Source organism: Apteryx mantelli, chromosome 17, assembly GCF_036417845.1.
Source record: "Apteryx mantelli isolate bAptMan1 chromosome 17, bAptMan1.hap1, whole genome shotgun sequence".
Taxonomy (NCBI): Eukaryota; Metazoa; Chordata; class Aves; order Apterygiformes; family Apterygidae; genus Apteryx; species Apteryx mantelli.
In genome coordinates, this window is record NC_089994.1 from 8,535,764 (window position 1) to 8,549,157 (window position 13,394).

At 39.3% G+C, this 13,394-nt stretch overlaps 1 protein-coding gene across 3 annotated transcripts in view; it reads right to left on the reverse strand.

Moving 5' to 3' along the window:
* CABIN1 (calcineurin binding protein 1) overlaps positions 1 to 10,989 on the reverse strand; it is a 129,491-nt gene extending 118,502 nt beyond the window's left edge. For 2 of the 3 annotated variants that reach the window (XM_067307302.1, XM_067307301.1), the window contains exons 1-11: positions 10,862 to 10,989; positions 9,701 to 9,756; positions 8,213 to 8,277; positions 7,666 to 7,758; positions 6,544 to 6,657; positions 6,231 to 6,365; positions 5,792 to 5,972; positions 4,651 to 4,780; positions 3,130 to 3,279; positions 1,780 to 2,072; positions 1,009 to 1,177 (exon numbers count right to left, since the gene is read on the reverse strand). In XM_067307302.1, the coding sequence (XP_067163403.1) occupies positions 1,009 to 1,177; positions 1,780 to 2,072; positions 3,130 to 3,279; positions 4,651 to 4,780; positions 5,792 to 5,972; positions 6,231 to 6,365; positions 6,544 to 6,657; positions 7,666 to 7,758; positions 8,213 to 8,227 (1,280 nt within the window). In that variant the 5' untranslated portion in view covers positions 8,228 to 8,277; positions 9,701 to 9,756; positions 10,862 to 10,989. The remainder of the gene's footprint in view (positions 1 to 1,008; positions 1,178 to 1,779; positions 2,073 to 3,129; positions 3,280 to 4,650; positions 4,781 to 5,791; positions 5,973 to 6,230; positions 6,366 to 6,543; positions 6,658 to 7,665; positions 7,759 to 8,212; positions 8,278 to 9,700; positions 9,757 to 10,861) is intronic. The other variant, XM_067307303.1, reaches the window with a different exon arrangement.
* Positions 10,990 to 13,394: the final 2,405 nt, after the last annotated feature.

The window sequence follows — 13,394 nt, forward strand, 5'->3', positions numbered from 1 at the left end:
GAACATCTTGGGGATCATTTGCATCATCAACAACCAACCTGTTCAAATTAGAAAGAGACCAATAGGCAAGATGACCTGTGAGAGCAAGAACATTTCTGTCCAGCTGCTTGTCTGCATCTTCAGTTCCTGCTCTATAAGTATCTAAGAGTTAACAAGTTTGTAAGCTCACTGTTCTTATAATAATATTTTTTCTTTTTTTGCTGTTCAGTCTTGTGAGCAGGTTATGTTCCCTTCTATTTCACCTTTTTGCTTGATAATACAAAGTTTGACTTTGTAATAAGCAAAGACAGGCCCCTGAAAGGAGGAAACCTCAGGTAAACTTTAATTCCTGTAAATGAAAAGCTTCTCTCTTTCTTCAGTAGTGTTCTGAATACCTGAGAAATTTGTCTTGTGCAGTTTTTTAAGTACATTCCCATTGCCAGTGTCCTGTTAAAGTCTGCATACAGCAAGGAGAGGATAAATATGCAAAAGTGCAGCAGAAAAGCAACATAAAACTTGAAATATAAGAAAGCTTTATATATGACTCCTGAGATAGTGCTTTAAATAATAATTTGATTTCACTATCATGTTATTGATAAAGAACGAATTGATTCTGGTCAAATTGTTTAGCTAAGAACTATAAACAAAGAGACTACTTCATTATTAGAGCCCTCTTAGAATTCATGAATATCACTTATTTTTCATTTTAATTGATTGAAATACTGTTCCTTGACTCCAAACCAGGATTACTTTGTCCGTGAATCTCATCCAATCTGATATCTGCATTGCCTTCTAATTCAGTTTCATATTAAAAAAAGCTTTCTTATTTTTAAATTATTTTTAATAATTTTCACTGAAAACAATTTAAATAAATTTATGAGAAGACATCGCATCACATTTCCTTCCAAAATAAATGTGGGTCTAGTGTTTTTAAGGTTGAGGTGCATCAGTCAACCAAAACTTTGAAGAGCTTCTTCTAAATAGCTCTTGATACTCCCATAACGAAAGGCAAACATTGCTGTACTGTACCTGGAAGGAAGGAATTTCACCAACAGCTCTTGAAAGTCAACTTTCTCCTCTTTTTTACACTTGGTATTCCGGACTCTAGCAGATCTCCTTTTTGCTGTTTCACCACTTTCTTCCGTAATTCTCCTTCGCTTCACCCCTTTCTTGGATTTATCACCTGCAGATACATCACCTAATAAAAGAATAAAAAAAGATATTCACAGGTCAAACAAAAAGTGGATAACCTTTTTTTCTTATAACAGCTCCTTCACTCTAAGAAGCTCAGGATTCTTAACAAAATTGAAATAAATCACTGCTGAAAAGGAGACACGATTCTTCTAATCTTAAAGATGGGAAAACTCAAGCATGAGTCAACAGCACAAAGCCAGAAGCTGTTAAATACCCTTGCACCGGGGGAACAAGAAAAAAAAATAAAAAAATAAAAAAATAAAGAAAAAAAGAAACCAACACCCCCCACCACACACACATAAATAAATAATCCCCTGACTCCCAAATCCATTAGACAGGATAGTAAGTCCACTGTGCTGAATACTGGTCCTATGACTTAGTTATTAACCAATGATTTTTCAGGCAGTGCAAGTGGCTTTCACTTTTCTAATGTCAATGGTTAACAGACAGCTTAGCTTTACAGAGCTCAACTGTCCTTCTTCTACCACGTGTTATACGTCCATTGAAAAGATTCAGAATCTACCAGGAAGTAGTTTAAAGACAGCATTTCCCAATACATTCTGTAGCGCTTTTTATATCCAGATATAAGAATCTCAGACTAAGTACCTTGCTCACCTACAGTAGCTCCTGGTTCCAATAAATTCTGACTGTGACTTGGAAAATTGGGTGTCACTGGAGTGTAAGTTAATACAGGATCTGGAATTGTCACCACTGGATTAGTGGTGACAGGAGTTGGCTGAATAACACTGACAGGAGTAGAGGTAGGAGAAAGAATCAAATGTTGAACTGGGTCTCGGTATTCTGAGAGATCAATTCTCTTTCCGAGACTAGGTCGAGGAGGGTCGCATGTTGTGAGGTGGTGATACATGGCAAGTAAAGTTTCTCCTAAACACTTCCACCTGCACATGAGAACATAATGACATCATGATTTCATTAATTTTTGTCATATTATTTTTTATATTACATTTACAAACCTGAGAGCATTCGGTATTATTTTTCTCCAACAGCTTACAGTTAGAAAGTGTAGCTTATCAATGAGAGAGGAATACACATCTGACAGTCAAAATCTGTCCCGCAACTTGAGAAGCTGAAGAGTATCTTTCAGTAATCTGTCATGGATCATTGACAACGTCAGGCCTGGAACAGAGATTCTTAGCAGCTCCCTTTCTAGAATATACCACTTAAAAAGCAGGAATAAAAAGTGGCAACACAAAGTTTTCAGACGAAACAGGTGAATCGATTGCAATAGGAAGGAAGCATGAGACAGGGATGTGCCTAATCTCAAAAAATATCTCTAACAACAACAACAAAATCTGTACAATAATTTCCTCAGCAACTACTGCATACCAGAAAAAAAAAAAAGTAGTGACAAGAGAACCATTCAGGTCCTGTATTTAATCAACAAAACATCTCAATCTTATCTACAATTAGAAGCAACTTTTCTTCAATAGGACCTGCTTGCAGAACACATTAATACTCAAGGCAAATATGTGCAATAAAAATCAAGGCCTTTATATCTTAATAAAGAGGTATTTAATGATTTTAATATATCTTGCTGCAAATGAAGAACTATAATTTGTTTCCAAGTTTCCATTATCCATATGGTAAGAACATTTTAAAAAAGCAAAACTTACTTTGAAGTGCATGTACAAATTAGCAATATAGGAAAATTCCAATAATGTGGCTGGAATGGCTGCCAAATCATTCTTAATTAAGATTTTTCTTACATCCAACTGCAGTTTTAATTCAAAGGTTAAAATTGATAGATAGGGGATTTACATTAAAAGCATAAGCAGAAGAAAACAGCCTACAGACTGATAAAATATGAAAATACTGTTTGCTTTTTTTTTTTCTCTCCAGGAAAAAGACTTTCTGAAGAAATTTGAAGTGCACCACAGTTGTCAGCCTGAGTGATTTCAGAAAAAACATCTGCAAAAAGAAAATAGGAAGACCTACGTCAAAAAGGGAATTGGCTGGACAAGTTTGAGGTCTGGTTCTCTGTCTCGCACGAGCAAAGCCTGTCTCTTCTTACGTAGCTCCAGTGCTTCATCTAGGATTCTTCCCGTTTCAGCTGCACTCACGTTTACGTTATGAATAGACATGTCACTAAGAAATAATAAGAAATGAAGACAAATTAAGTCATTTTGAAACTGGAGATATTCATTTGAGATTTTCCTACAATGTAGCAAAAATAAACAGCGTTGGAACAAGCATTCAAAGGACATTATTTTACAAGCTTTATAGCAAGCATATAGAAGTGCTCCTCATCAGAAATCTTTCTTCCCTTAAAAATTAAAAGGTAAAAGGAGACTCTCCTCTCTTGTTTTTCAAATACCGAGGAATGAAAGGAAAGCAAGATGTTTTATTTCATGAACAGTGATGGCTCAGAAATTTTTGGTTCAGCAAAAAATTTATATATGGCTGAAAAATTCCTTTCATTCCAAGGTGCTATTTTGAGCAATTTCACTTCATCGCAAATAAAATTGGGGGTTGAAAATTATCTTGTGTATTCCAAGTCTAGGAATGAATTTTTGGAAGTTACAAATAATCCACTTTTTTACCCACATCCAGTTTATACAGAGTACTGATGTTACCTGCACATGCAGTGATTACTATATCCAGTGAGAATGAACTATAATTAAAACCCAAACTTATTTCTTGAGTTCTGCTGATTAGCAGAGCAACACATTAGATATCAGAAGCTGCTCTGCTGCAGAACTGTCAGTTAACTTGGACACTTCCTGTAAATTTTATGGGCCTCTATTTTTACTCCCACTTTCTTTTTACTCATTCATACTACAAAATCTCCACAGAAAGAGACAGTCTTCCTTACAGAGCTGTACGACACCAAACTTTTACTAAAAGTTTTACACATCATAATAAAAATAAGGAAATAAAATCTCAAACATAATATTGAAAAATAGTTTTCAGAATTATTAGTAATCTGAAAGTTTAATTAACTCCAAGAATTTCTGCATCTTGGATGCTGATGAAATTTATAAAGTCTTATGACTGTACTCATTTGTCACTAAAAATGGGCAGGGCTCTTTGATATCATACTGATATGAGAAAGTTGTGTTAAGTCCCAGATTTGTAACGCCTTGGAAAAGTGGTAAAGTTTTTTTGAATTAGGAAAGAAAACTCCTCTAACGGAACAGATGAGGATGTGAATGCTGCAGATATCAGCTGCAAATACATAAATAAAATGAAACAAAGTAACAGGGATTAAAAAAGATCTAGGTATGAAAATAAGTGAGTAGCAGCAAATGGATTTTTTTCTTCCCTTTCCACCTCCCCCAAAGTAATGACTGCAGAACATTCTGCCAGTAGCAGCAGTAACTTACATTGCTTTTTTTATTTAGCAGACAGGTCAGCAAGATATCGTTTTAACTTAAAGAATTACATCTCACCAGTTTCTCAGAACAAACCCACACCCCAAATTTTCACTCCAAATGCTGTATAGACTACAGGATTCACCATTTGAGGAACATCCTTAGGGAATCTTTCCGGAGGCAAGGCTGCTCCTCAAAGATCTTCTCCTTCAGAACTAGTCCTTTGCTGTATAGACAATCTTTTTCCAGAGCTTTGCAGATAAAGTACAAGCACGCTGACAGAGAAATAAAAATGTAACGGTCAATCTGCCATTTTGGCTCATTCAAAAGCTCCCCTTTGGGGGCTTTATATACACCACTAAATTCCAGCTAAACATGTTATTTCCACAGACCAATAGTAATAACAGAAAAGGAAGAGAAGCCGTCACTATTCTGTTGAATAATGAATTCAAGAGTTCCCAGTTCCTGCAGCTTCCAGACTGACATACAACTCCAGCAATCTTGCAGCAGTTCTGTAGCAAAAGCTAAGTTACATTGTAAAGTTACTTTGTAAACAGTGGAGTGATATTTTTGTTTGATGAACTGAAATGCTCCATCTGTTGACTGGTTCTGGCCATATAAGACCAGGTCCAAAAGCTCTAAGAAAAAAGACAAAACTTTCTAATGATTTTGGAGGGCTTAGGATCAGGTCAGAGTCATACAAGTCATCAAAGATCTAACAGCTGACAGATTTCCGAGTAAAAATTCAAATACCTTTACTTCAGATTTCATTTATTTATGACAATATGCTTTGTAGTCCATTTCAAGCATTTTCCATGACAGCAGCATATCCTTTGGTGAAATTCACCCATTTGACCCCTGGCTGAACACAGAAGTCTGACAGTTTTCAATTCCCTTTCTCCTTCCTTTTATTCACCATTTGTGACTTGCTCTGATGAACTTACAAATATGCAAGTTAGGTGGTTTTGTTTTGTTTTTTGGTGAAAAAGACATTTTCAAATCAAAAGCAGAGAGATACAGCATCAAAATGCAGTTCCACTCATAGCTCTCGGTAAACAACATACACTGCATTTGTTTTTAGGGTAACCAGAACTGATTATATATCATCATACTTTATCACAAAGTAAAAATCCCCACCATATCCTAATGTACTGTATGTTTGCTCAAAATATACTTTTTCCTGTACAACTGCATTGTTTTACATTTTTTATTGATACATGAAGTTACACATCTCTTAAGAAGTTTCTAAAAAAAAACAACAACAAACAAAACAAAACTATACTTACTCGTATAGTCACTAAGCGTGTACAAGATTGTGATAAGGTTATCTAGACAAGGCCAGTGATCAGGATTACACCTGAGACCTTCTTCAAAAGCGTGACGAGCCAGAGGCAGGCGGACTAGTTTTATTGCTACACGGCCAGTTTTATACCACAGGTTGACATCAGTAGAGTCTAGCATTACAGCCTAGAAGGCATAACAAACACAACATTATTTGCATTTCAAACATGCATATCTGCTTGTCTACAAGGATTATCACTGCTTCATTTCTCAACAGGAACAGTATTGGTATGGGGACTGAATGGTGGACAAGTTATGACACATAATGTCTAAAAGTACTGAGAATTCACACAAACATGAAGTATGCTGAACGGCGTACATCTGTATTTTGGCAAGTTTTTGTAAACACTGAGGCGCCACTATTTTATTTCAACTGTACTGTACCTCCAAATAAAACTCCATGGCTGTCTCCAAGTCATCCCGTTGTGCTGCCAGCTGTGCTAGGTTTTTATAAGTAGAATATTTTAACATCAAGCCTGGATGTTTCAGCCCTTCTTTCTCATCACCAGAAAGAACTGCCTAGAAATTATAAAAAAAACACAACCTGGGCATTAGGAATTAGACTAGTTTGGAGGATGAAAAACAAAAAAAAAAAGGCAGCAAATAACCTGCCAAATAACCCGTCAATATAAGAAATGAAATAATACAAAATATAAAAACAGTTTCTTTTTATTTTCATTCTCTAAATTTCACTGACCTCTCGCAGAAGACGAATCTCAAGAAGCTCATGATAAGCTTTAGCAGACTCTTCAAAACGGTCATGTTTCTGGAGGTCCAAAGCTTTGTGGTACAAAGCAAAAGCTTCTGCTTCCTGTGGTTTAAAACATCAGAACCTATTCTGTATGGTGATTTTATTAAATATAACAACATACTTACATTTATTATGAATGACAGTGGTTTTGCACTTTTAAACAAGATTGGATCATTTTTGCATTTATTTCATGGGTTTTCAGATGGGCTTCTGGAAAAATAGTAGTGCCCTCTGCTATATATCAGTCCCACTCCAGAGAGTTTTGGAACTCTGTATTAAGTTTAAGTTAAATTTGACAAAGGCACAGAGTTCTCAAAGATATCTTGCTTCTGTGAGTTTTATGGAGCCTGGCAGGTGAACAAGGAGACAAACCCCATTAATACGCTCACCAAAATGGAAGTTCAGTCTTCATCTGCCTTTGTGACCAACCTGGCAGCCAAGATGGTAGCAGCCAGCTGGTTGAACATGTTGAGCATAGTTCAGAACTAGCCATAGAGCATCTTAAATTCAAAATAACATCTAAGATCCAAATCTTAGGCACAAAAGAAGATTATTTAAATTTAAAAAAGGGAAAAGAAAAACCTAAACCCTATCTGCATCTATTCAGCATTATGGATACCTACACCAAAAATGGAGGAGCACATGATAAATAAAGAACATAGGGAACATCCGCCTCATTCTACAGCCTATCCAGCAGCTGAAACACTCTGCGGTGCAGTGGTAATATTGCAGGTCTATAACGCGCCCTCAACGTTAGCAAAACTGGTACCTGACAGACCACAGAATGGACTGAAGATCCAAGTCCCACACACCAGCTCCCTCTCATTTATACTGGAAGTACTGTAGTATGGTATAAGTTTTTATTAGCATAGCAGAGAAGTAACCTTACTGACCCAACACAGCCCATTTCAGTGAAGTTTTAGCTTGCTAAAGGCAAACTTCAAGAGATATTAACACACCTTTCTTAAAAAGAAAATAAGAATAAATAAATGCCTGCAACTAGAGATTACAGGAGAGGACAGAATTCCCATCAGATATGTCCAATAAGAAAATTGTGAGTTCACTTACTTGAGCTTCCTTCGTCTGTGTCTTATGACTTTTGAAGTTATCTTCAAAGTCATCCTCAATTGTGGAGCTTGCATTCAGCGCTGCAATTCGAATCTAGAACAATAATCAAGACATGACAAGAAACAGTAAATCTACATGTGTCCCAGTTTCTCTTGCAAATATTATTTTTATTTTTTATTTTACTTGGCAAATGGGCAATATTGTGAGATCTCTAATACCACATAAAGTTACAAGAACAGCAATGAATTTAGGCATCACTAATTGCAAATGATAATATGTCAAAACTATTTTTTTTAATCCAAAAATCAGCTGATAAACCAAACTTAAAATTTCAAGCATCTTTCAAGCAATAGCTTCCCTAGAATGGACATATGTGCTACAGCGGGATTCCTCAAATTCCTCAATTTACCAATACCTACAATAACTCCAAAATGCTCCAATGTTCTTACTACATCAATTTATTCTTAGTCCTGGGGTAGGAGAAATTTTCTGATTTTCTTTCTACCAAAACATCTCATAAAAACCTTGAGCTGGAATATCCCCTTACCATTTTCAGAGACATTTATGCTGTCGCTCTCCAGGAGCGGGAGGAAACGCTAAATACAAACAGAGCTGAAAAACAAACGAGATTAGCATATTTATTCTGTTCATAAAGAAAGCATTCAAAAGTAAAAGACAATCTGGGCAACTTTATCAACGACCAATTTAATGGTCCTCCCCTTCAGTACAGCTTTCAAGACTCTAGCCCTGGTGGGGGTGGGGAGTGGAAATCTTTGCAATGTCATTACAGCTATACTGTTAATCAGTTAAAGTAGAATATTTAATGACCATACATTACACTAACCATGTTACAACATGAATCACTTCACTGACAAAACCCCCAAACAATAAAGTTGCTTGAAAACACTGGCATTTTACAAGTATAAATTATTACAGCCTTTATCTTCAATTACTTGAAAAGATTACGGAAGATTTCCTGCATCTGTATCTACAGCACAAAAACAAAACAAAAACAGTGCTGTCTCAGGTCTAGAACTCATGATACTTACTGGTATTTACAGAACAGGAAAAGTCTATTTGTGTCAGATAGACTTTACAGCACGCCCTAACAGCTGGTCAACTCATTGCTTAACATACAGCTGGGGACTCTTGTGATTTAAAGTGTTTTTGCTAATGCTGTCCCTGCTAGAACAGACCACTGTTTATAGCAATAACACACTTTTAACGTGTCTTTCTCCAAGTAGGTGGATCAACTTCCACAGACCACCTGCCACCTCTGTTGCAAAAGCAAGCTGTAGGTACTGCATATGCACTTAAATCTAGCAGACGAATGCAAAAGAAATTCAACTTTTACATAATCTGTTAGTCATTTTTCCTCTTAATTAAACCTGCAATTTGTATGTTATTAACCGCTTGAAGTGTGATGTCAGTAAAGGCAATAAAAACGAAAGGGTTCTGTGCAGTTTTGAAAAGCTTCGCTGCTGCATGATAAAATCTTTCCATCAACTGAAACAAAAAAAGGACACATGCAAAGCAGGCTAAAAACAGTCTTTAATATTAGAAACTGTATTAATAGAAAGATAATTCCAGATTTAACCACAGCAGGAAGTAGTGGGAGTTTTGAACTATAAGCAGAATTATTTCATACATCATCACAATTACTTCTACATGTAGAGAAAATAAGGCTTTTACATGAATTTCATTCATTTGGCAACGCTCACATTTTGCTTGCTCATGCACCATTTACTTCGCTTGCATCTAACTCAGACAGACAACTGCAAAACAGTATAGCATTTTTCTCTTTAAGTCACTTAAGAAACATTAATGAAACTTCAAAACTCTTTCAAGACAAGATATCCCAGTTCATTTTACACATGGAAAAAATATATGCAAAGACATTAATGGTATCTTTTCTCAGAAATAATGAATGCCCCAAGTTTTGACAGAAAGTTCAGATGTTTATGACATCTAGATAAATAAGGCTGAAAAATCCCAATTCAATCAGATATTTAATAGTGTTTCTAAGTTCGCTTACATATATGCCTGTATTCAGAAACGTGCTCAAGTCTTCTGCTGAACCTAGGTAATCTCCTTCAAGGTCGCACAGGAAATCAGTGGGAGAGAAAAAATTACAAACAGAGTTTACTTATGTTACTAGATTGCCAATGAAACTATAAGGAAACAACAATTTTAATTCTTTTTGTTTAAGCAGAAAGTTTGTAACAAATATTTAGCAACTCTTCTCTCTGATGGTCACAAGTCAGGAGAGCAAAGCCAAACAGAACAGCCTAAGTCTGCTGAACAACAGGGCACAGATGTAGCTTCCGTACAGCTTTTATCGTGGTATGTCAGACAGGTGGGGGGGTTGGTTTGTTCTGTTTTGTTAAACCAAAGCACTGTATGTGGTTGCAATCCTAACTATGGGCAGAGTTACATTAGTGTAATAACATCTGGGAATAAACTATGTCACTATAAGCACTTTTATAGCAACACAGCTGTGTCATTTAGGTGGGCAAAAATAATGACTCTTTAATAAAGTATTGCAAACTGCTTTGTAATACTTCAGTTACAAGAGTCTTAACTGTTAATCTGAGGCTTTTACAGGTGAGCACATCATCAAAAGGCAACAGTGCTCGTTAAAGCCTTTCACCTTAAAAGTCATCTCTCTTTTTTTACCTTAGAAGTTTAAAACTTCAGTATAAATTTAGAATGCTAGTTTGTGTTCCCTAGTAATTCAAAGCTTATAAATCGTGCGATTCTCAAATTCACAGCCAGAAACAGAGGGAGCAACTTGGGCTTTCATGACTTTTTGTTGTTGTTGTTACTATGCTTGGGATCCATACACCACAAACACATACTTGCTTAAAAACCACTTATTTTCACTGTTCTTTTGCCTTCACAAAACCCAGCTGTGCCGCATTTTAGCGAAGGCCGTTTTTACCGAATGGCAGTAACTCTCCGCCGGCGGCAGCGGGGACACAGCGCGCGGTTGCAGCCCGGCTGCGGTCCCGGGGTCACACGGGGGAGGGGGCAGCCCACGGCCGCCCCGACAGCGGCTCTCCAGGGCCGGCGGCCGCAGCCGAGGCCCGGCCGGCAGCGCTGCGGGAGGCGGCAGGCGGGGCCCCGCAGCGCCGGGCAGGGCAGGGCAGGGCCGAGCTCAGGCCGCCGCGCAGGGCCCCACCGCCGGGACACTCACCTCGCAGCGCCGTTCCCCGCCCACCCGGCGCGGGCAGCTCCTCCTCGGCGCCGCCGCCACCCCGCGATGCCGCCGCGCCGGGCCCGCAGGCCGCCGCCGGGCTCCCGTGACGGCTCCGGAGGCGAGAGGCGGCCGCGGCCCACAACGGCCGCGGAGACGCCGCCTCACCTGCCGTCTCCACGGCAACCTCCGCCCGAGGCCCCGGAGCCCGGCACGTCAACAAAGCGGCCGTTCACTGGCCGAACGGCGGCTCCGAACGCAGCCAATCGGAGAGCTGGAGGCAAAGGGAGGAGACGGGGCGACGTCGGAGGGGCGGGGCCAGGCGGGGCGGGGCGGGGCTGCAGGTGTGAGGGAGGGCGCCCGCGTTGCCAAGGAGACGGCTCAGGCCGCGGGCGGGGCGGCCCAACGGCCCCAGCGGCCCCAACGGCCCCAACGGCCCGCGGGGAACCCGGCCCTGAGGCGCCGGCGGGGCGGGAGGCCCCGGTGCCAGGGCAGCCTGGCCCTTGGCCCTCAGGCGCTGTTGCAGCTGGAGTAGCTCCACTAGCTGCGTTGCAGTGTCCCTCAGACGTGGTCAGCACGAGGCGCAGTGCTGCCTGTCCCTCTTGCCCACCTCTTCCTTCAAACTATGCATTATCCAACCTCAAAATTATCAACCCTCAAATTAGAGGGGAGTTGGCTGGACCAGAAGAAATGCCACAGGAACAATATTTTCCAGACAGCCTTGAGCATGGCTTTATTCCACCCAGCAGAAAGAAAAAAAACTCCTTTTGTGTGCGATATATTAACAAAACTTTAAACAGATTCCAGATCTCTTTTCCAATGAGTTTGAAAATCATCCCAAAGTTAATGGCCTTGCCTAAAATTTACCATGGTGATGGCTGGGGATGAAAACACACTTTTATGTAACTGGGAGGTTGGGAAGGTTTTTCCATACGGTGACATCATGAGGCAGGGTGACATCAAGCCAAACAATTAAAAGAAAACTACTTGTGGAAATGATGTGATTCGCAAGCAAGATGATGGTATTGGAGCGAGTCTCAAAGGCAGGGTGTGTCATCGGCAGCCCCAAGCACGGCCTCCTCATGAAGGCCCACTCATGGGCCTTGATACGTGTTCAAATGCTACGTCAGCATATACAAGCAGTTGTGTATTTATTTTCATCATTATCAAACGAATAAAAAACCTTGTGCCTCATTTCGGTCTAGCTGAGTGCAATCACCTTTATATGGAATAATTTATCATGTTACTCACAAGGCCACTAGAGGGTATATCGGTGTGCATTCCTTGAGAGCACCCTATTGGTCCCAGTTGAGACTGTTTCGGTTTAGTGTGGGTCATGCCTAAATAGCATTTTTTAAATCTGGTTATCAAATTATATCCAATAAATTTATTTAAAGTAATTTTATGGTAGAAGCTTCTAGTGAAGGATGATTAGGGAATGCAGATGTGTAGTCTGGGGGAGGATCAGGAGAATCAGCAAGCAGGAGAGTATTAGAAGTACAAAAAGGTCATTGCTTGTAGGAATCAGACCACTGTAATTAGATGGGTGTTTGCTGGACAATTTAAAATATATTTTTTTCCAGTTCTGATGCATAAATGTAAAATTATTTAAACTGTCATCCATGCAGCTCATCCTAGAGACTGAATCTGTGAAGGCAAATTAACCTCTTCACTAACAAGTGGTCGGTGTCGAAGCAAATGCAGGGAGCTACACTGGAAGCTCACAGCACTGCCTACATAGGAGAATGTCAACAGGAAAAAAAGTAATGTCTCTGTTTTCAAATGGATTCTGGATGGCCACTTACTTATGCTGTGGAGAAAGCTAAGGCAGAGAAGCCATGCATAGGCTTGACAGTGTTCATACTGAAGCTTTTCATAAATAGTTTTATTGTAGTCTCTCGTTTTGTACAGAAACACTCCAGGCGTGGGGTAGAGTTTAATATACAGAGAGACACAGAGCAGAAACAGCACAGATGTCCAAGACCTAATCACAATTCATTAGCTAGGCTAATGAAGAAACTTTTCATACCTAACATATGTTGCTTTCTAAATTATTGATTAAAATTAAAGGAATCCAAGCAGCCTGCAGCTGTCCAGTTTGTATTCCAGACAGGTCTCTTGCCCTAACATGGTAAAGAATAGTCCTCCTGGTCCTGAACATATGAACTGCAGTGTCAGGTTTGAGGGAGAAGATGATACCCATCTTTCCATCATGACAAGCTCAAGATAGGGTTGCCATCCACATAAACTGTAACACCACACTGTTGTCATCGCAAAATAACTTCAAAAGCTATGTAAATACCTTTCTGTCAGTAGTGCCCTTCAGCTTGCTCAGGGCCTCATTTGTTCTCTGTCCTCTGTAAATACACAGAAAGATTGTCCTTGCTTCAGAGGCTTTAAAGCTAAGAAATGGTTACACAGTTTTCAAAATCAGGTCATTGCCTTTGAATTTGCAAACATGTCTGTACAGAGTTCACAAACAAACCAATAGAGGCCATTTCTGGGAACAGAAATATTGGTCAATCTTAAAAGG